The sequence below is a fragment of the Astatotilapia calliptera genome, chromosome 23, assembly GCF_964374335.1.
Source record: "Astatotilapia calliptera chromosome 23, fAstCal68.1, whole genome shotgun sequence".
In the NCBI taxonomy this organism is placed as follows: Eukaryota; Metazoa; Chordata; class Actinopteri; order Cichliformes; family Cichlidae; genus Astatotilapia; species Astatotilapia calliptera.
In genome coordinates, this window is record NC_137443.1 from 20,343,962 (window position 1) to 20,367,998 (window position 24,037).

Consider the following 24,037-nt stretch of genomic DNA (forward strand, 5'->3'; position numbering starts at 1 on the left):
TTAGACAAATATACTTGGTAAGATTTTGAGTTTTTGCAGTGTAGGCATGACTCTGTCATGAAAATCACTGGATGAGCTAAGGAACACTTCCCCATGGCATACGCAAATGCAGGTTAAAGCTTTTTCATGCAAAAAAATAAGTAAGAAGTGAAAATAATCCAGAAATAGCACTGCTTTCTCCGGGCCAAAGCTTATTTAAAATGGACTGAGGAAAAGTGGAAAACTGTTCTGTCATCAGACAAAAGAAAATTTGACATTCTTTTTGGAAGACATGGATCTTTCATCCCCCAGACTAAAGAGGGGGAAAAAACATGCAGCTTGGTATCAGTGTTCAGTTTGACAGCCGGAGCCTCTGATGTGTGGGCGTGCACTGGTGCCTATGGAACTCGCAGCTTGCAAATCTTAAAGGCACCATCAGTGCTAAACGGTTTTAGAGGAGCCTGAATGTAGAGCTGGCCTACCTGCAGTCCAGATCTTCAAACAACTAAAACCTTTGGTGCATCATAAAATGAAAAATATGACAAAGAAGACCTGGAGCTGTTGAGCAGCGAAAATACTATATCAAACAAGAATGAGACACCATTGCTCTCCCAAAGGTCCAGCAACTGGTCCCAGATGTTTATGGACTGTTGTGTAAAGAAGAGAGAGTTCTACACAGTGGCAACCTTGTTCCACTGGGCTGTGCTGCTGCCATCAAATTCAAAATGAGCTACTGCTCTTCTTAAAATGGTACATTGGCTTATTTAAAGATTTTATATGTTGTCTGTATTCAATTGTAAATAAGATGTGGATTTATGAGATTTAAAAATGATCAAATACAAATTTTATGTACATTTACACAGCGTCCTTAATGCAGTTAACTCTTTATTAACTTGGTTTTTCTGAGCTTTTCTTTTTTTCAACATGTTCGTAAATCTGTTTTTCATTTCAAACACACACTAGACTCATAAACTCCGTCATCAGCCGTGTTTTAGTTTTTTCTTCTTTGACTTTCACTAAAAACAAAAACACATCAAGCTGAGCTCATGTTGAAAAATTGACATATTCCTTTGTTAAGACATTTCGGAGCACTGTATGTGGAGCAAAGCTCATGTTTACCTCTCCGCAGTACAGGGCTGTCCTTTAAATTCAATGACCCGTTCAGCCGAGGCACTGCTCTTCAAGGACACATTGCTAGGTTCAGGACTGGGGTCAGATCCAGCTGTAGTCCTAACTGTATTTCTGTAAATAAAGACGGTGCATTGATTTGAGGGCTCAGCAGTGCCATGGAGGTCAGAGAGTTTGTGACAGTTAGACATGGTCAACTCACATCTGAGCTCTAGTCTCACTCTCATCCTGCTTTCTAATAACATCAATATGATGTTCAACTGAGGCAGCAGTCTTCAAGGAGATGTAGCTGTGCTCAGGTTCATGTTCAAAATACAGAGTTTTTAACAGTTTACATAGTATGGAGGAAGCTAACAAGAAAGGCATTCTTCCTACACTAACAACTTTCTTTGTTTGCAGTAGTTTGTACTCGTTTGATGACGACAAAAAAACGCTCAGCTGATGATTCCTGCTGGCTTTGCTCCTCCTCTGATGGTTACCTTTGAATCTGAGATCATGTTGTGCTGGTTTACATGGTTCACAAAAGGGCTGCCACAAACGATTATTTTGATAGTCGACTAGTCACTGATTATTTTTGCGATTAGTCGACTAATTAGATCCATTGGACATAAAATGTACAGGATATTGCACCAGCATGCATCTGCTCTTATATAACTATCATTAGCTTAGTGTTTAAAGTGTTTAAGGTATGTGCTAACCAAAACTAAAGATAAGATGATGGTTTATTAAACTTTTAATGAAATTTGCAGATTGTCTTGGTGGAGTTTAATAAACTCAGCCGTCTGCTCCTTGCTATCTAAAATATTACAGGACACTGGAGTAAATTCTCTACCATCTCACACTTCTGTTTAATTGGTTTTCTGTTTGACGTTTATTCAACTGTGTGAAAACTAAAACTTTAATCTCAGCTAAACCGGTTTACTCAGGAACAAACAAAACACTGAAAAAAGCCAAGCAATAGCATTTTTAAGTTATCTAAGTGACTTATACTGTATCATGTTAAACCTTAGTAGCGAAAGACCGCGGACGGTTTGAAAACAATGTGCCGGGAGTTGAACCTTGACCCCCCGGCCAGCTCGTCTATGAAAACGTCAGATCACTTTTGCAAATGTGTGATGTCTTGATAAATTGAGCAAATATTTGAAGTTTACACAGCTACATTCTCGCCTGAAAATATCTGAAAACTTTATTTTGCAACCCAGAAAGAGTAATAACAGTAACATTAAACCTAAGTAGCTGCCGCCATTGTTGGAAACTGGAATTGACTGAGCCGTGCTATGAATTCTGGGATAGGTTGTGTCACGAATGATACACCCGACCAATCCTTCAGATCTGGGGGAAATTAAGGACGCATTTGCCTGCCGCATATGGAGAAGTCTTCAAGTTTGGACAGCCTTTGTCGCGTCGCTGTAACATAATCGGCCTACAAATGCGGCCTCTGAATTTGGACACAGACTGCTTCTTCTTTGGCGTTTAACAGCAGCTGGCATCCTTGTAAATGCATTGCTGCCATCTTTTGTTTCAGTCCGTTACTACACTCTTAAATCCTACTTATTCCGGCGTCTTTCAGCATCTTACAAAGCTTCAAAAGACGCGTCGACTATTAAATTAGTCGTCAACGTAATCGTGACTACTCGAGGAATCGTGGCAGCCCTAGTTCACAGTGTTTGTGTAATATGGGTAAGTTAACAATTACTGTATAATGAAATGGTTGGAAACAAATTAGAAAGGCATCACATTTGTTTTAGTGGAAGAATAAAAGCTGCTGACCTCGCTGAGTGGAAAAAGAAATTCAAGTCACTTAAACTAGTTCATCATACTTCAGTAATGAACAAAGCCAAATAAGTGTCGTCCTAAGATATCGATCAGCTACTCAGCAGGTGGAATATAAGGTAGAGGCCGTCTGTGCTAACAAGCATAAAGAAAATGAAGGTTTGTATGTCGACTGTAACCACCTGAGCAGAATGATAAAAACACAGACGTGAGGCCGATGACCTGCTGCTGCTAGCACCGCTGATGGTAGCAGTACTCATCTCTACTTTGGATTTAAAAAAGCCTTTCTTTACATCTAAAAGACATGATAGACACATTTTACTTGTCTTTGTTCAATCGCTGTATCAGGAAGCTGCCACTGTATATCAGTTCTATGCTACCTGGTCCTATAGACCACCTCAAACTCATTTCAGTGACAGAATCATACTCCAGGTCTCTGAAGTCTGTCCTCAGCTCAGAAGATCTGTTTTAGTTCCTAAACTGTATTCTTTGTTAACACTTGGTTAATTTAACAGGAACAGGAACCATTCAGATTCTGTGGGTAGCTGTTTTAGATGATTTACCTCTTCAATTCTTCAATAACTGTGTTTGTATTGTTTTAAAAAAATTTCTTAAATATTTTAAATTGTATTTGTCATTTTAAACTTGTGGTAAACTATTAAACTCTGTCATGTAAATAAGACCCAAAAAAGCCCATGTTCATGTTTACCTCCCTGCAGCAGAGGGTTGTTGTTTAAATTCAATGTGGCGTTCAACTGAGGCATCACTCTTTAAGGACACACAGCTGGGTTCAGGTCCAGGTTGGTTCCTGTGAATAATGATGGAGCAGTGATGTGAGTGCTGAGCTGTGACATGGAGAAGAGTCATGGACAGTTAGAGATGGTCATCTCACCTCTGAGCTGTGGTCTGGCTCTCATGTTCCCCACACAGAGTGGTTTTAGAGGGGGGGACTCCCTCCTCTCTGTCCTCACACTGATCCATGCTGCTGAATTCACATCCACATCAGCTCACACACACTTTCTACCTTTACCTGGAGAGGAAACACAAATCATCCCAGAACATACAGGATGCATTTAATGACACGAGTATCTAGTTCTAATCTAATCTCTCACACACCCTCTGTGTTTGAATGAAGGGTCTGCTGTTCTAAACTGACCAGCCTTTAGGGTCAGTGGGTTATAAATCCCTCCAACAGTGAGTAACTAAAATCTGTGAACATGCATCACCTGTTTTTGACTGATAAGGAGGAAACTTCAAAAACAGATACCCTACAGGTTTCCCACATCATGTCTGCAACAAATCTTGAGCTATGGATTTGAATGTATAAATAGCATGTCTGACATTATTACAAGAAGAAAGAAGGGAGACTGTACAACACTTTGTTTAGAAGGAAAAAACATCTACTATCCCATAATATCATGCCCTGTTTCACCTAAGACATGAAAACATGACAGGCATAATAATTTAAATGAAAATGTATGTGAAAATAAGGAATGACCATTTGACCTTTACCTTCACTGTTAGGTCAAAGTTCACTTTGTCAAAGTTCGAGGTCAAAGGTTACCTTGATTTTTAACCATATTGAGCAATATAGCATATGAAAGTCCATTGAAAGGGCTGTAAAACACTAATTATTTTCAATATGACGCCCTACCACGTCACAATGACGTCATGACCTGCTGACGCCATCCTACTGTAATTAAAAACATCATTAAACCTCAAACTTTTACTTTTGCCCTCCTGTATAGAGCGCTTCTGAGGTCCACCTAAGTAATAACCAGCATTCACTCGAGAGCAGCGTCTCAAAGGCCAGCGTGGATGCCGCTGCGCCCACAGCTGGCAACACTCCATCACTACAAGTTGTTACGATATTACTTCAGGGAGCAGACATGACACCGTCTTAGGTTTTAGCCATCACTTTTTTATTATCTCCACACCACCCTCCGGTGGCTTCCACATGAACTGCACCTTAAACAACAACTGTTCACTCATATCATGACACAAGTATCATAACAACACGCATGATTTTGTAATTCTGTAATTAACATTAACAACATCCTCCTTAAAGTGAAAGTGTTGTAAACATAACTTCTCACACGGCCAACATAAGACACGCAGGAATTTGACACACAATGAACCTGCTCTCAAACTTGACCTGAAAAGTATGTAAGGATTAACATCCCGACGGGAAACAGAAAGTAAACAGAAACAGATTTTATTATTTACCGACAGATGTAAGCTGTCTTTTAAAGTTGTGAGTGGTTGGGGTGACTGAGGTTGTGGTATTTAAAAACAGCGGTCGTTAGAGTTATTTGGGGAAAATGGCTGTGTTGCCTCATATAACGGAAACCAGCTGGAAATGCTCCGCCCCGACTAAAGTTACCAAAGTCACTGGAAGAGCCGAGCGGCGGCTTTCTGCTGATTCTATGTGTAGCAGAGTGAAAGCAGACACTTCTCTGACAGCGAGCATACAGTTGAAATAAGGGAAAACTTACAGTCCCGAGCACACGGTGTAAAATCCAGCTGCTCTACCAGTGGTCTTCTTCTTTGGCTATTAGAAACCGGCGCATTAGCGCCAACTGCTGCCAAATAAAATAAACTTCATTCTGATGAGGACTAATCAGCTATGACCACAAACGCATTTTATAATGAAATAATATCTGTAAGGGAACCTTGAAATATTCCTATTAATAATTAGTGTTCATTATTAATTCACTACCTGCCGTCACTTCTTCCCATAATCAGATCATTTCAATTCAATTGAATTTTATTTATTCACTTTATTTTATTCTTCACTTTGAGGTGCTTAATATTTATATGTACAATAATACAGAGAAAACACCAATGATCAGGCAGCTCACTATGAACAAGTGCTTGGCAACACCAGGAAGAACTCTCCAGCAGAACCAGGCAGCTGCCATCGCTGGTTTGGGAAGGATGTGAGGAGGACAGGACAAAAGGCATACTGTGGAGAAGTTACAGGCAAGACAGCACAAATTATAATCAAATTTTCTTCTTCTTTCTTTAATTCTTTATTAAATCTTTATGGAAAGCAGTGTGAAGAAACTACTACTGCTACACTTACAGCTTTCAAGTGTTAGAAGTTACATGTCAAATAAAGCATCAGAAGAAGTCCCTTTGATAGTGTCGTCACAGAGGGTTAATAACAGACTGTAACATCTATTTTACAGTTTTATTTAACAATTTAAACTAAAGTCCTTTAGCTAATAACCCATTTGTATTTGTAAAGGCTAAGCTTACACTTGAAGCCACTGAGGTGTTTCTTGGCAGGGGTGACGCGATGTCACTGGTATGCATTAACTTATTAAACTTGATACAGTCCAATAACTCCAGCCATACTTATCTTGTCCTTTAGATTCTTTATTCCAACATGATTTAACATAACAGTGCAGCGGTCACAAACTGTTTGCTTCCTCGCAATCAACAACACACCTGGCGTTAATTATGTGCATCTAGTCTCAAACATAATAAGTTATGTTTGAGGTCTTCACTCACCCCGGTTCTGTTAGCCGTCAGGGCTGGGGGGCTGGGAGGAGGTGCTGGCCGTCAGACTGGGGTCTGGGATGCAGGGCCTCCCTGCTACTGCAGATAAGGAAGTGGTCCGCTTGCCCCTCTGGGGGCGGGGGTACCTGGACTTGGGATATAGAGTATGTTTGGGGAGTGTGACTGTCTGTGCAGTGTCTATTTGTGTCTGTCTACATGTTGGGTGAGTGTCGAGTATTTGGTTGTGTATATGGGGGTAGGAATGCATGTTTGTGTCCGCGTGCGCCTGTTCGTCTGTGTCTATATGCCAGGTTGGGTCTTAGACTCAACCTCTCTGGGTACATCTCAGGCCTTCTAAAGTACGGAGGCCTATCTCCCCTCACCACACTCCCTGCAGGTGGCTGATGCCCTCAGACGTTGGTGTGTTGGTGGTCCTTGCCGTCTGGGGCTGGGCGCTCATGTATGTACCGGCTCACTCCTGATGGCCGATTGGTGGGGCCGGGCGCCTGTGGCCCGGCTGGGCTCCTTCCGGGGGGTGGGATGCCCTCAGGCCTCTGGCCTCTGGGCCTGAAGCTCGGTCCTCTCTGGCACAGCTGGCTCCCGGCAGAGCTCATGGGCACGCCACTGCAACCCCCTCTGGCCTCTGCTCCGTAGCTGCGGGGTGACCTCTCCTTTGGGGCTCTACTCAGCTCTTCCCAGGAGGGTGGCACGGTTCCCCCCCTTTTGGTGGTCCTCCTCGGGTCCTTGTACTCTGGGGCCTCTGGATGTCTGGGGCCTGGATCTCCTCCATACCTGCTTCATACCCTGGTGGACGGGGCTATGGCTCCCCACACTCCCTAGCAGATCGTTACATGGAGAAACCTTTGGAATACAAGTATGCTGATCCACACAGGTATGCACACAGGTGTACACACGGGTGTTCACAGACGCGGACTACACCTTTCTTGGCTGCTGCCTCAAAGCACATTGTGCGCTGTCTATCTTGCGTGCTGCACAATATCGTTTATTATTTAGTATCTACTGTTATCTACTGCTAGCTAGTTTATTGTGATGGTGCGGTTTTTTTTATTATGTTGCTCTTTGTTGTTTGTTTTCTCTTCTGTTTTTTTTCTCCATACAGGTGATCCAGGTGTTTGTTTGTTTTTTGTTTTTTTTTTCTTTCTTCCCCCCCCTCTCACCGTCTCCTCTCCCCTTTGGTTTTCTTTCTCTCCCTCTCTTTCTTTCATTCTTTCTCCCTGTCCTATCCCCCAGTGACGTTTGTAGCAACTGAAAATAAAATAAATTCATAATTATAATAAAGGTCAATCAAATGGACCAATATGGCAAGGCCATGATGATCCACTTGGTAAAATAAATCCGCTTGGCATCTTTCTTGGCCTTAAGACAACAATTCTGATGGCTAAAGATCCAAACGGGACACAAAAAAGAAAAAAGAAAAGAAAAGAAAAAAAAATTATGTGCATCTACCTTTAATACAATCACCAAAGAAAAAACACAAACGTGACCACTAACAGCATGCATAAGATAACAACCCAAAAAAATCACTCCTACAGTATTGTCACATTATAATACATCCAGTGAGGGACACAAATAAGCAAGCGAATTCATTATGAAAACAGAAAAAAGGCATGGCAGTCTCAGAACACCGGTGGTCCCCTTTGAGACAGGAGTTAAGACATACAGGCTGATGTATGTTATTGAAAAATATTAAAATAAATGGAGTATTTCACCAGGCTTAGGAACCCAATTTCCAAAACACATTCTGATTTGGCAGCAAAAGGTGTTTGTATGAAATTACAGCTTAATGATATTTGGAAACCCCTCTTTATTAGCAATAAAGAGCATATATTGTACATATATTGTACATACTATTGTTTGAGTACTTACGATTGTTTTTTTGTACTTTTTATATTTTACATTTATATTTATTATTGAAACTTGCACCAAGGGAGTGGCACTCCAATTTCGTTGTACTCTGTACAATGACAATAAAGGCTATCCGGGGATGGGCGTCCAGGTACACACCGGCTCACTCCTTGGTGTCCGCATATCGGGGCCTGGAGCCTGGGGCTCGCTCGGGCCACTTCGGAGGTGGGGTGCCCCCGGCCTCTCGGCCTGGGGCTCGGTCACTCAGGCACGGCTGGCTGCCGGCGGAGCTCACGGGCGCGTCACTGCAACTCCCCCTGGCTTCTGCTCCGCGGCTGCTGAGTGAGCCCTCATCTGGGACTCTCCTCAGCTCTTTCTGGGACAGTGGCGCGGCTGCCCCTCTGTTGGTCTTCCTTGGTCTCTTGTGTTCTGGGGGCCTCTGGATGTCTGGAGTTTTGATCTCCTCCATACCTGCTTCATACCCTGGAGGACGGGGCTGTGGCCCCCCCACACCCTCTAGCAGATTATTACATGAAGGAACCTTTTAAAAAAACAAAAAACAAGCGCGTCCATGCTCACAGGTGTACACACGGGTGATCACACCCACAAACTACACCCTTTTTGGCTCCTACCTCAAAGCACACTGTGTTCTGTTGATCTTATGTGCTGCACAATAATGTTTAATATTTAGTATTTACTGTCATATTCCCATATATCATTGTGATGTTGTTTATTCTATTACTCTTGTTCTCTTCTGCTTGTTTTCTTTTTTCTTTCTCAGCAGGTGACCCAGGTGATTGATATATGCATTTTTTTTCTTCTTTTTTTTCTGCTCATTCTGTTGGTTTTTGTTTTTTGCCCTTCTCCCCCGTCCCTCTTCTCAGCTGTTTCTCTTTCCCTCTTTCTTTCTCCCCTTCTTTCCCCCAGTCAAGTCTGTCCCGTATTCAGTAAGTGAAAATAAAATGAACAATAAAAGGTGAATCAAATTGACCATTACGGCAAGGCTGGGATGGTCAATTTGGTAAAGTAAATCCGTTGGGCATCTTTCTTTGCCTTTAGACAACAATTCTGATGGCAAAAGAGCCAAACGGGACAGGCAAAAAAAAAAAAAAAAAAAAAAAAGACAATAAAGGCTATTCTATTCTATTCTATTCTATTCTATTCTATTCTATTCTAAGTAATATCATTTGAACACGATCTTTGGTATTATTTAAAGACAAAAAACCATTATTATTTAGTATATTACTGATCAATCACGAATTACAAAATAACTACTCTAACTAAGCCAAACAGCAGGAAATTTTGATGGAACTTTGGCAGGAGTTGGTGCAATGTCTGACTTTTTCAATAGGGGCTGCTACATCCATGCTTCCATGCTTTCAATTCACTACTGGTGCAGGGCTGCAGTTGATACAAAGTTAAGCAATTTTTGTGTCTGTTCACAAAAACTGAAGCATATCAGCTTAAGAGAAGAGAAACACAACATACTGATGTTGACTGTAAAGCTTTAAGTGGAAAAAGACAGAGAAGCAATATGTTGATCTTGGAATAACTGGAGCATCTTTGTTTTTTTGTAACAGTCTAAATTTTGCCTAACAGGGGGAGAGAAACAGAGGAATCAGGGTTGGACCTTAACCTAAATCCAGGATAAAGCGGTTCAGTAAATGTGGTGTTGAAGGTGTGGAGGTGGATCAAAATGTCAGAGACTCTGTAGAAGGACACAGTGCCAGCAGGACAGTCCACATACACTGCTACTCTGTTAGTAACAGACGAGAAGCATGAAGAAGAAGAGATGTGCATGTGCCGCTTACTGTGCCACACAGAGTAACCATTGTCAGAGCACCTCAGACTCCAAGATTGATCATTTGATCCAAACCCACAGTCTGTTATGTGTCCTTTCCTTCTGATTCCTCTGTAACTCACTGATATTTCAATGTCTCCTCTCCACTCGACCTCCCAGTAACAGCGACCAGTCAGAGAATCTGTGCAGAGCAGCTGAGGACAGTCATCAAATCTGTCTGGATGATCAGGATATGACTGATTCTCCACCACACGTTTCACCTTCCTGTTGTTTTCAGAGAGTTTAAGTTCTCTGTTTACTGTGTTTGTGTCGATTGTGAGTTGACAGGAATCTGATGGAGAGAACAAACACAATCCAGTTCCAGTTATTGATCCATCATCTGTTCATTGATTGACACTTTGATAATGACTCCTGACATCAGAGATGTGAATGAGTGATGTGACAGTTTGAAGATGGTTGAATGTTTTCATGAATCACATTAAAAACACACTTACACTTCCTCAGACCTGGTCTCAACCATTGTTCTCCAGCAGGCTCCAGAATGACCCTGAAAGGAGGAGGGGGGTCAGACCAGCACAGTCTCTTTCAGCATGCACACATGGACATTACACACATTTTTAAGGAATGTAAGTTGTTCTTTAATATAAACTTACATTTACCGGTAAAATGTTAAAAATAAATAATTTAGAAAATAAAAAAACTTCTGAACTGTTACAAAATAGAAAAATTCATACCAGTTCAGTCTGTTTTATTACGTACAAATGGCCATAGCTCTGTTGATTTTTTTATATTAATAACCAGTTTTTTCCAAGTTTGTCCCCTACTATCCAACAACAAAATTCAGATGTAGAAGAAGGGCTTCAAATCACTTTCTCTATGAGTTAAGAATAGCAACAACAGTTTTTCTTGTCGTGTTCAGAGTGCATAACAAATGAACCAATTAAGTGTAATCTGAATATATAGACTAGACATAATGAGCCAGCTTTATTGTATACGAGAGATGTGCAAAGCAGCCGGTATTTATATTTGTTGAGGGGGGGAAAGTATTTGTATTTGTATCCGAGTAAAGTTCAAAATAGGTGTAAAAATCCATTTTTTTGTGTTACACTTCAAATAAACATTATAGTGTAAGTATTCTTTAATTACATCCATTATAATAATTATGGATATGCAGTATTAGTTGATGTTTTTCCATAAATCCAGCAATGAACATGTAACATAATTGAAGTGAAAATAACATAACAGCCATGGCCTCATCCAGGGTTAAACCAACAACTAATAAAATACCATTGCAAACATTATGAAGCCCCCCCACCACCACCACCACCACCTGTCCTTGTTGGAGGATGCTGAACAGACAGCGAAACTGACTCGCAGGGGCAGAACATGGTTATGATGATGAATTGGTGCTTGTGGGGGGGTTGGCAGACCGTATCAAGAGTGGATGCTTTAAGTGCATGTGATTATCCATGGCAGAGGTTGACAGATGTTTGATATTTCTGCGTCTGCTGATTTGACTTTTGCACACATATCACTTTGGTTTCTTCTGCAGCACTGACTGTAATATGCTTCCACACAGAACTTGAGTTTTTTTGCCTGGTGGAGGACCAAGAGATGGCTCAGCAGCAGCCACACTCTTTTCTATTTGGTTGCCCAAATCCATGTGGGGAGTTTCAGCTAAGTTAACGAGTGACGCGAAGCTATGCTAAGGTTAACTGGCCTATAGCCTATATCTTGCTGTCTGCAAAAGACAAAGTAACTTAAACGTACCATGCAACTCGCGTAAGTGCATACAATTTGACACAACTACACAAGCATTGTTTTAACCTTTTTAACCAAACGTTAACGTTACTCTGTCAACGGCCTTTTGTCTAAATTACCGAACTAACAGAGCTACGTAAACAGAGCAAACATGAGACCACCCGACCCGACTGCAGACGTCAATAATGCAGTGTAATGGAATAATCTACTGATCTTCGCAAAAGTTATAAACTGCCTCCAGAACCCAGGTGAGGTACAAAAAAATCTATTCAACAAAAATAGTGATGCAGTTCAGTCTTTTTTTGCTCAGCCGAGCCTTCTCTGTTGCTGTGTGGAGCAGCCAGTGTCAGTCACCTCTTTCACACGTCACCCACATGCACTGCGGTCTTATAAGGAAACTCAGATTTTTGATTTAAAGTTTTCCCTTGTTCCTGAATACAAATATATATTTTAAAGTATTTGTTCGAAATAAATATTTGTAAAAAACACGTTATTTGTGCCTTTCTGAATACTGTATTCGGGTTCGGCTCCACCCCTACTGTATACCCATCATTTTTAGTTTCTTAACAGCTTATTGAATTTGGGGCTATCAAAGAGGGACATGGTGTAAAACACCCTGGACAGATTACCACACATGCACAGAACTAACACAGAGTTACACTATCATATCCACATCTACAGTCAAGACTATTCCACTGTCCTGCCTGTGGCTGCACCAGGCCTCTCCATACCTGAGAGTTTCCCATCTCCGCTGCTTCAGCTGCTTCACTCCTCCCTCTCCTGGATGGTTGTACCTCAGGTCCAGCTCTCTCAGATGAGAAGGGTTGGCGCTAATAGCTAAGGCTAGAGAAATGCAGCCTTCCTCTCTGATCAGACAGCCTGACAGTCTGCACAGAACATCAGAAGACAGACACTTTTAGGGCACTAATCTAACACTAGGGTGTTTCAACTGTCTAATTGTAAACTATCCATATCAGGCTTTTGTCACTCAAAATTCACTGTGGTTCACATTTTTGTCTTTGATTTGCATTTTCTATACATGCAACATATTCATGCTGAATGAGCAATAAATATTCCTGTGAAAATTTAAGATTAGTTTACAATAATGCAAAAAAAGGAAAACCAAACAAAACACAGGAGGTAATGTATGTAGCTAAATTACAGTAAGTCCTGTTCTTTGATTTGGTTTTGTAGTGTGGCTTGTAGCATAAGTAACTACATAAATGCAACCACAAAGGTCGCAAAGAGAAACAAGGTTTAATTTTTTGTTTTTAAAAGGACATACGTTAATAGATTCACACAGTTTCTTTTTGCCACATTTCCTTGTGCTAAGGAGAATAACACGTTCACTTAAAATGGACGATATTCAAGTTTCAAGTATTTAAAAAAATAGTATCATTAATCTTAGATCAGCTGCTTTTGTTATGCAGTTTTGTCTGCCACTAGCTACTGGGTCCCTTGAATCTTCAGCTAAAATTGAAGTACATATCAGTATTGAATTCCCCAGATGTTACTATTAATTTAACCCAGTTAGATTACATCAAGGACTGTGCAATATCTGGGAAAAACAAAACAACAACAAAAAAACAAAAACGGAACCTCTCCTCATTTCTTATTGTTCAAGGATGGAAAAAAAAGTTAATATGAGTAAGACCAGATAAGATATTTTAAAATAAATGGCTTTTATTTAAAGAAGCTAAATAATTTTTACCGAAGAGTGTTGAGTTTGCAGTGCAGACTCTTTAATCCAGAAGACAGGATCTTCACACCTGAATCCTTCAGGTTGTTGTTACTCAGGTCCAGTTCTCTCAATCTAGAGGATTGGGAGCTGAGAACTGAAGACAGAACTCTACAGCTTCTCTCTGAGACATTACAGGCACATAGTCTGAAGAGACAGTAATGACAAGCTCTGAAATGGTTTGCATCATCCTTATCTAATAGACACTTCGGAATTCATATTAACAACTGCATGTCCTCGTCAGCACTTCTTGAGGACTTCTTGAACCAGTTATTTAATAATTAGATCTGCCAGGGAGGTTATGGTTTTGGTAGTGTTTGTGTGCATGCATTCATGTCATTTTGTCTGTAAACATGATGGGTTGAAAACGTTTGAATCAATACCGATAAAACTTTGCAGGGGTATAATGTGTGGCCATATTAACAGCCCCCAAGGTTTTCAAGATCAACTTAATGATTTATTGGTTGAAAATTGACAAAAAGTAATATAACTCAGAAACTATGATTCTTATAGGTCTAGTAGGTATTATCAACATATGGTAAATGGCCTGTATTTGTATAGCGCTTTTCTAGTCCCTAAGGACCCCAAAGCGCTTTACACAACCTGTCATCCACCCATTCACACACTGGTGATGGTAAGCTACATTGTAGCCACAGCCACCCTGGGGCGCACTGACAGAGGCGAACATATAGAAATTTCCATATAAATTTTCAAATATCATATCACATTTGACCTATGACCTGTATAGGAATATATTCTACTTATGTATTAATCACATTATTTTATTGTATAATGCCTTGGTGCCACTGGATTTTAACATGTCTCACACTCATACAGTAAGACAAATGGTGGGGGTCTAGTAAGGAAGTTGGGGGAAGCAGACAACTCCACAGGAAGAATCTTTTGTCTCTTTGAGGACTCTGGGAGTTAGCAAGGGGGTGTGAACCATAAGGTGTGAAACAGCTGTGTACTGCCTTTTGTTCCTGAAGAAGGTATTTAACTGAGAGCCATGTTAGGCTCAGAGAGACTCTGCTGACCGTCTGCCCCGCGGTCATGCAGGCTCTCCACCAACTTGGTTTTCTGTTCTTTGTGTGTTTGGGTCAGTCCATATGCAGGTAATATCAAATCATCTGAAAGTTTTATTATTTTTGACTAAAATCTGAATTTTGAATATCATGTCTCTAAGACCATCTAGTCTCATTTCTTTCATTTAAGAAACATTGCAAAAATCAAACCTTTACTGATGATATGGAACTTTTAGTAGTCACTACTATAATTTTCTCCTGTCTCAATTTTGGCTCTCTCAGTCCTCCTTTGCCTGGCTTCAGTTGGTCAAGAACACAGCACGTATAATGCTTAAAACAGCACGTATAATGCTTAAAACACTGGCTTTCAGTGAAATTCAGAATGTGTTTTAAAATTGTATTAATCACATACAGAGCCAGGTTCCTGCTTATATAGCAGAGCTGCTGGGACCGTATTCCAGCAGTCACCTTCTCAGATCGTCCAATTAGTGTCTCACTGTGTAATCGACCATGTATACCTGTGTGGTTTTATCCAAACTGTGAAGAACCTTTATATGTGTGTATTTTGAAAGTGCCACACAAATGAAATTATTACTAATAAGTGTGATCATTTTCATTTCCGTCAGTTTCTAAAGATGATAGTGTATTTAATGGTAACTTACAGAGCGTAGTTGGAGGCTTTGACCACAGGCAACAGACTTAAAAGGCCTTCTCCTGAAGCAGAGTATTTCTTTAAGTCAAACTTATCCAGGTGTTTTTCTGATGACAATAAAATGAAGACCAAAGCTGACCACTGGGCAGAGGAAAATTTATCTGTGGAGAGACTTCCTGAACTCAGGGACTGTTGAATTTCCTTCATAAGAGAACGATCATTCAGTTCATTCAAACAGTGAAAGAGATTAAAGATTCTCTCCTGATCAGGATTCTCCCCAATCTTCTGCTTGATGTACTGCACTACTTCCTGATTGATTCGTGAGCTACGTTTTCTTTGTGTCAGCGGGCCTTGTAGGAGAGTCTGATTGGAATGTAGTGAAATACCCAGGAGGAAGCGAAGGAACAAGTCCAGGTGTCCATTTGGACTCTGTAAGGACTTGTCCACAGCACTCTTGTAGAAATGTGCCCCAGTTTGTTGTTCTTCCAGCAGATTGACTCCAGAGTTGATGAAAGTCAGATGGACATGAAGAGCAGCCAGAAACTCCTGAACACTCAGATGGACAAAGCAGAACACCCTATTCTGGTACAGTCCTCTCTCCTCTTTAAAGATCTGTGTGAACACTCCTGAGTACACTGAGGCTGCTCTGATATCGATGCCACACTCTGTCAGGTCTGATTCATAGAAGATCAGATTTCCTTTTTGCAGCTGCTCAAAAGCCAGTTTTCCCAGAGACTCAATCATCTTCCTGCTCTCTGGACTCCAGTGTTGATCTGTCTCAGCTCCTCCATCATACTTGACCTTCTTCACTTTGACCTGAATCACCAAGAAGTGGATGTACATTTCAGTCAGAGTCTTAGGCAACTCTCGCCTCTTTCTGGTTTCTAGCATATTCTCCAGAACTGTAGCAGTGATCCAGCAGAAGACTGGGATGTGGCACATGATGTGGAGGCTTCGTGATGTCTTGATGTGGGAGATTACCCTATTGGCTTTTTTCTTATCCTTGTATCGCTTTCTGAAGTACTCATTCTTATGTGGGTCAGTAAATCCTCTGACCTCTGTCACCATGTCAACACACTCAGCAGGCACCTGATTGGCTGCTGCAGGTCGTGTGGTTATCCAGAGGCGAGAAGTGGGAAGCAGATGCCCTCTGATGAGGTTTATCAGTATCGCATCCACGGAGGTGGACTTTCGAAGGTCAGTTAGGATTTTAGTTTTGTGGAAATCCAGAGGAGGTCGACACTCATCCAGACCATCAAAGATGAACACAACCTGGAAGTCTTCAAAGCTGCAGATTCCTGCTTCTTTGGTTTCAGTAAAGAAGAGATGAATAAGTTCCACCAAGCTGAACTTTTTCTCTTGTAGCACATTCAGCTCTCTGAAAGTGAATGGAAATATGAACTGGATGTCCTGATTGGTTTTGCATTCAGCCCAATCCAGAGTGAACTTCTGTGTTAACACTGTTTTCCCAATTCCAGCCACTCCCATTGTCAACACTGTCCTGATCGGTTCATCTCTTCCAGGTGGGCCTTTAAAGATGTCTTCTTGTCTGATTATTTTTGTACTGTGCCATTTCCTGGATGCTGTTTCAATCTGTCTGACCTCATGTTCACGATTGACCTCTGTAGTCTCTCCCTCTGTGATGTAGAGCTCTGTGTAGATCTGATTCAGCAGGGTTGGGTTCCCTGCTTTAGGAATTCCCTCAAACACACACTGGAATTTCTTCTTCAGAGTAGATTTGAATTTGAGCTGACACTTCTCAAGTGCTGCTAACAGAAAAAAACAACACATAAAATTTTCTGACTAATATGGTTGGTTTAGTTAATATAAATTCATAAAAAATTGTTAATTGTCTTGCCACATAGTGTTTCCCAGTGCCGAGTGCACTTTTCAATATCCTAATGCTTGAACAACGGGTTCATTATAGATAAACTCTGTTTAGTACAGTCACACCCCAGGTCTCACTGTTATTGCCTACATGATCATTGAAGTCTCCTAGTAGGACATTGTAGATTCCACCTGAGGCATGTTCCAGCACGCCAATAGAGCATTCCAAGAAGGGCAGGTGCTCTGATATGGGCAGAACTTTTTGCCATCAGAAACTGAATTTGAATAATTTATATTTGAATTTGCATTGCTAAGATTGAGTCTGATTTGCTCAACAATAGATAAAAAAAAAGGCTTCTAAAACTGAATTAACCTAAATTTGAAATCCAGTGTGTTGGTTTGGAGATGATTGTCACTAAATTGAAACAGAATGAATTAATTTTCTTTGATTCAGTAAAAGGATTAGATGTTGCAATCCCTGATCCTTTTATTGAACCAAAGAAATTGTATTTTATCCTTTTTTTAAATTTAGCTCTTGAATATTGTTACATCCTGGGAGGCTGTGGGAGTGTGTGGGCGTGGTGTTGTCTTCTCTCTCTCCTCCTCCTTCGTTCTGGCCCCTCCCCTTGTCTCTCTCTGCCCCTGCCCTCTCCTTTAGGTCACACCTGCTGCTCATCTGCTCTCGTTACAACCAATTACCCTCAGGGGTGATATAAGCTGGAGAAGAGCAGTGTGGAGGAGGAAGGAGAGGTTTCTGGTGGTTTTCCCTCTGTGCTGGTCAGAGTGGGCTACTGACTTAGGTGTGGAACAGCCTGCTGCGTGTGACCAGCCTTCTGGTGTGTGGCTCTGGTGTGTGAGTAGTGCTTAACTGAGCAGTGATTGCCCATGAGTGATGGCGGCCTTCATTAGTTTGTGTGGCCTGCCTGGATATTGTTTGTTAGCAGCGTTGCTGTCTCTTTCTGTTGAAGCCTTATTGTTGCGTTCTTTGTTGAGTGGTCATTACCACTTTGGGTTGACCTCCCTGATTTCTTATTAAAAAGCAGCGGTGCTGTCTCCTTTTGTTGTTGCCATTTGTAATTATTGAGGTGTTTGCCTACAATAAAGATCTCTTTTATATTAAATACCTCTGCCTGGCGTTCTTTTCATTCCACCTGGATCTAACTGTTACTGTCCCCCACCCTCATCGCCTAGCATTTAAGAGGGGACGTAACAAATATGTTCAGTTTCCCCTCTCACTTCTCAGTTGCAGTTCTGCCAGCTCTGCAGGCAGTCTGCTGGATGACCTCAATTCTACACCTGCTTCGAGACCCTCCAGATCTAGAAAACAAAGACTCATACATCAGGGTAGTTTTTGTTTATTACAGCTCTGCCTTCAATACTGTCATCCCACACAAACTCACTCAAAAGTTGGCAACACTCGGCCTACACCCCACCCTATGTGACTGGCTACAGGACTTTTTGACTGGCAGGCCGCAGTCCGTCAGGATCGGCAATAGGACTTAAGCCAGCATTATTACTAACACTGGCATTCCACAGGGTTGTGTCCTCAGTCCCTCCCATTCGTCATGCTCAATGACCAGCAGATAAACTCTCAGGTTGGTAATAAATATATTACCTCTATAAGAAAAAGCTTAATATAAACAAATTATAACCAAAACAGTTACTGTTGTGCTTTTGTAACTGTTAGCTAAAAACGCCAATTTAGGTTAGTTTGCCCTGGGTTCAGATTTGACAAACAAATATGATAGTTTGTTTCCAATAGAATTCCAAAGTTGTCAACTTGTACCCTCTCAGAGCCCCATATGCTTGCAGAGACCCTGACAGTAGAGAAGCTACTAACTCATCTGGATCACCTGATATGACTATCACTGAAACGGCAAATTGTGTGGAAAAAAACAAAACAAAACACTTCTCATTCTCCAAACATTTGGCCACAGCTGTAGATTACACGATCAGTAATCTACAGCTAATTGTTAATAATTACATTTCTAAATTCTCTTTTTGCAGTTACAGATGAACAATATCTTATATTTTATTTAAATGGCTGCTTTGTCTTTGAACAGGTGAAGAATTTTCAAATTCAGTTTTGGAAGCTTTTAATCAAGTTGAGAAATTCAGATTCAATCTGAGCAATGCAAATTCAAATAAAAGTTATTCAAATTCAGTTTCTGATAGCCCAAAGTTCTGCCAGAACTCTGAGCTGTTACTGTGTAAGTTAGGATAATAGTCAATATCAATTCTTCAACCCAGTGGTTCAGGGAAACAACCTTTTCATCCATCAGGGAAAACAACAATATGCAGGAACCAATTGGGATGATATAAATATCCCAACTGCTCGTTTCTTTTCACAGAAGGTAATTCAAGAATGGACTGGACTCCACTTCTCCAGATAAATTTATAGTAATTTAAAAACCAAGTAAGGCACTCCATAAATATTTAAATGAAAACTGATCGAAGACAAACGACAAACGATTTACAATAGAAAAAGAAATGCATCATACTCTCACCGTTCAAGCAAACTGTGCAATGATAAAAATCATAACAGAAATATTTTTTTTCTCACCTAACCGAACAGATGGCCCAGAGGACAAACCTAGCTGACAGGAAACTGTAGGATCAATGGTTCGAAGGTGACTGATCATTATCCTGCAGGCTTTTTCTCCCTTTTTCTTCACGGTGTCAATGAAGTCACGTGCCTTGTCTGCTCTAGTTTGGTTAGTTTCCTGTATCCTTTCTTTCTCCAACTCATTCAAGACATTGTCTGTTACAAGGGCTTCAAGTAGCTGTGTGAAATTTTCTGCTGTCACCCTCTGCACAAACTGTGTTCGCATTCTGGCAAGCTCCTTCTCTGTGGAAAGAAAGAAATTGATGTGAGGATTTCAAATTTCTTTTCTTTTTCATTTTTTCTTAAAAAAGAAAGATGAAAGTTGATTGACCTTGAAATTTAATAACAAATACATCTAATTAGTGTAGTTCAGATAGCATAGACTTCCTAGTTAACTCAATATGAGTAGACTCTGCAAAATTCCAACCAAAGGTTGTCCACCAGCTCCCACAGATAAAAATATTCTATGTGCTACTTCTCTCTGAGTACTGAAAATGAGCAAGTTTTAGAATTTTTGAAAAGTAAGCATGTAAAGATTGATATGAAAACCATAAGCATATTATATAAGAAGCTGCCCGTTTTTGTTCTTCTGTTTGTTTGTTTTATTTGGCTGAGACATAAATTTCACATTATTTTTTTAATCATGAAATATGTTTGGTTTAATGTTTAATATGTTTTATGGATTAGCCTTTGTTTTACTGTCTGAGCATTTCTGCCAATGCTTTAATGTCATTCCTCTATATGGAGTTAAGCAGAGAGCTCTGTTGTGTTCGCTGGAAAAATCCTCTTTGTGATTCATGTTTGTTTGCCTTAATGACGTCTCTCCAAACATGCTGCTGAACTCGTACCTGCAGAGCGAGACGCTTGGTTTGGTGAATCCATGAGCTGCTGCTTTAAAGCCTTCTCCAGCTTTGCCCTTGGGAAACAACAACAACGACAACACAAAGAGAGAAAACACCAGAGATTTTCAACATTTTGTTACATCTATGCATTTTATTTATCCATTTATTCATAATATAAACAATATATATTGCTTGTACTGAATTGCCACTTATTAAATGATTAGATCTAAACTTACCAAACCAAAAAATATATATATTAGATTTAAGTACATTTTTCTTGGTATTTTGCTAATAAATCTGAACTAATACAAGTAGCATGTCATGTTTTTCTGCAAAAAAATCAGGCAGGAGAAGAAATTTGAATTTATTGTCCGTTTTAACCACTTTATGTTGCTCATACTCACAGGTAGGAATGGGTATCGTTTAGGTTTTATCCGATACCAGTACCAAACCGGTACTTTTGAAACGGTGCCGGTGCTTAAACGGTGCTCGAACCGGTGCTTAAAGAATGGAGAACACAATATTGGTCCAAAAAACTCTCATGTTTAGCTGTTTTCTACTTTTTCTTTGGTCATTTTAGCCTTTTTGGCCAGGGTGAAGGGAGTATCTGCCATCAAACAAGAAGTCAGCCGCTTAACTACTACGGTGTTTGCTAGTTCACCTTGCATCCATTAATTTAATAACGTGGTTGGCCTACTCAATGTAAATTACACACGAACAACATTAAGCCACTCACTCAGAGAAGAACGGCTGCTGCTGCATCATCATCCGTCATCATTTCTGCTACACTGGCAGGGCTAGGGGCCAGGACTCTACTCCTTCGGTTCTTGGGGGATGTTGCTAACTCCGCGTCCGATTACAGGCATCACACCCGCAGTAGATGTGCACGGTGTGAGGTCTCACAGCAAGCTATCAAATACGGTGCATTTCTCGACTTTTAACAAAATGCTATACGTCGCCAGGTGTAGTTAAAATGACATCTCAGGGGGAAAAAAAGCACCGAAAGAAAGCACCGAAATGTGCGCTGCTTTTCGGTCTGGTTATACCGTTTATGTCAGAACCGATACCGGTACCCATCCCTACTCACAGGTGTAACAACTCTGAAGCAAACACAGCACCTCACATTCAGCATCCCTGCTGGACACATTTATTTATGCTTTTGCCATAAACTCACATCATCTTCTTTAACTAGACTACTGCTAACCTGACACGGATTCAGCTTTGCTAAAATAAAGACAGCTGTGATGTCTATAAGCATGGGAAAAGTGTCTTCATAGAGTGACTGGATTGTGCACTGCATAACAAGCACACTCAGTATTTTCCACAGTCAGCTCATAGTGGGATTATAGCATAGTGAACGTGACACTAACTCAGCCATGAACTGGTAGACCATGCGAATTCACAGAGCAGGTATGTTTCAGCATACCAAGACATTTAGGACAATTTCATCCTCACAACCTTGTGGTAGCAGTTTGGGGATGGCCCATTCCTGTTCCAGCATGTCTTCACACCAGTGCACAAAGCAAGGTCCACAAAGCCATGGATGAGCAAGTTTGTGGAAGACCTTGACCTGTATAGAGTCCTGACCTCAACCCAACAGAACATCTTTGAGAACTGTTACGAGCAAGGACTTGGTGACAGTGGGAAGGAAAAGGCACGTTTTAACACAAAGTAACAGTCAGACTCAGGGAGGGGAAGTCATCTGCTGTAGGTCCTAATAACGAAACTCGTACAGTAACAGACGCTTTGTGTTGAGATGAAAGCAGTAAAATTACAGAGTTCTAGTTACCCTGTGGTGGACTGCTGACATGTCCAGGACACTTACATGCAGCCTTATGGCACAAAGCCGTGTAGTTGTTGCTTCAACATGATAATTATTTGTAATAAAGGTTCTAGGACCATCACTGAAACAGACCAATCACTGTGAACATGCTGTGCCAACTAGTCGGCATTCTTTTAATGAGTAAAAGAAAAACAAAGGTTGTCCAAATTGTTACTGAACGTTTCCATTGGGACTCCCCTTTTTTAATTGTTCATTTTATTTTTGAGCACATCATGGTTCAGAGGTTGATCAGCAGAGGCATGAAGAAAAGTCTTGTGTTTTCCTTTTAAGCTGTGTGCCTCTGTGGCATCTGCTCATGTGTGACTCAGCAAGTGGTTTCTGTTCAAACAAGTTAATAAATGTCAAGCGCAGTGCAGCATTCTTCCTGTGCTGATATGAATCATCATGTTCAACCAGTTGTCTGTTTCTGTCTTTCTTGCTCACCTTTATAACCGAAATCGTTTTAGCAACAAAGTCTTTATTTATTACACTTTGCATCTCCATCTTAAAATAGTTGCAGAGGCCACGTTAGTCTCCACGAGTCACAGCAAAAGCAACAAAAATGTCTTCTTCATCATCTTTTGGCTGCTCTCTTTAGGGGTCTTGACATTGGATCATCAGCCTCCATCTCACTCTATTCCTAGCTCGGTCACCGGTCCTGTCAGTGTCCTCTTTCACTACATCTATGAACCTCCTCTGACCTCCTACTCTTCAACATCGTTTGTACAGTACATCAACTATCCCTCCTTTGCACATGTCCAAACCATCTCAGCCTTGTCTCTCTGACTTTGTCTCCAATTCACTCAACCTGAGTTGGAAACAGTGATACCAACAAAACGACAGGAGGACAATGAAAAGAATCTGAGCACTGTGTCCAATCTGTCTCCACATCACAGCAGGTCTCACTTCTGCAAACCTTTCCATTTCATTCTTTCTCTGATTCTTCTTTCACAAATCCCCCAGAGACATTCGTCTCCACCCTGTTTGTGCTCTCTTCTTCACAACTAAATTAAATCAAGTATTGCAAATATAAATATATATTTTTAAAACAAAAAACATTCAGTTCCAAACCCAAATTACACTGGTTCATCCAAAATAGAAATCCTGGCGTTTGCATGGATGAAAAATAGTCCCAAAGTGACAGCAACCAGCTCCAGGGTCGACAAGACTTTGTGGCAAAAGGAGGTTTGTGTTTAATATTTGTTTTCTGCTCTCATGCCTTTGCCGAGATATTCAGTTGCTCTTTATCGATTAGAAGAAAAAGATATACTGTATACAATGTGAAAATAGAATTTTCAACAAAAGAACAAAGGGCGCAGTTTGTTTGAAATTAGAGCTCACAGCCTCACACATGTGGGTCTGCAGCTTATTCTTCTGATCTAGTTGAAGTGGTAGAAAAGAAATAAAACGAGGACGCGTAAATCATTCCGAATATTTCCCGCGTTAAAAATATTTTTTCTGACCATTCTTATTGCAGACCTTCACACCGACCGCGTAATTTCACTGGACGATTTCTTTTTACCTTTATTTTTCGAAACAAACTCCATTTTCACGGTTTGTCGGATCCGCATAAACAGATCTGACCGATCGGATCACTGCATTTGGCAACAAGTGCGCTCATAGTTGAAATCGTGCACCTGTGCTGAGTCACATGGAAATGATAATACATTTTTAAAATCCCATTTTACCTCAAACACACAGCTGAACACCACTC

At 40.8% G+C, this 24,037-nt stretch overlaps 1 protein-coding gene across 1 annotated transcript in view; it reads right to left on the minus strand.

The window, feature by feature from the left end:
- The window catches only part of LOC113015517 (uncharacterized), a 28,557-nt gene extending 11,197 nt beyond the window's left edge, over nt 1-17,360 (minus strand). Inside the window, exons 1-8 of the mRNA XM_026157506.2 lie at nt 15,238-17,360; nt 13,524-13,697; nt 12,544-12,699; nt 10,546-10,598; nt 9,836-10,382; nt 3,773-3,865; nt 3,590-3,688; nt 1,099-1,221 (exon numbers count right to left, since the gene is read on the minus strand). Of these exons, the coding sequence (XP_026013291.2) occupies nt 1,099-1,221; nt 3,590-3,688; nt 3,773-3,865; nt 9,836-10,382; nt 10,546-10,598; nt 12,544-12,699; nt 13,524-13,697; nt 15,238-17,018 (3,026 nt within the window). The 5' untranslated portion in view covers nt 17,019-17,360. The remainder of the gene's footprint in view (nt 1-1,098; nt 1,222-3,589; nt 3,689-3,772; nt 3,866-9,835; nt 10,383-10,545; nt 10,599-12,543; nt 12,700-13,523; nt 13,698-15,237) is intronic.
- Nucleotides 17,361-24,037: the final 6,677 nt, after the last annotated feature.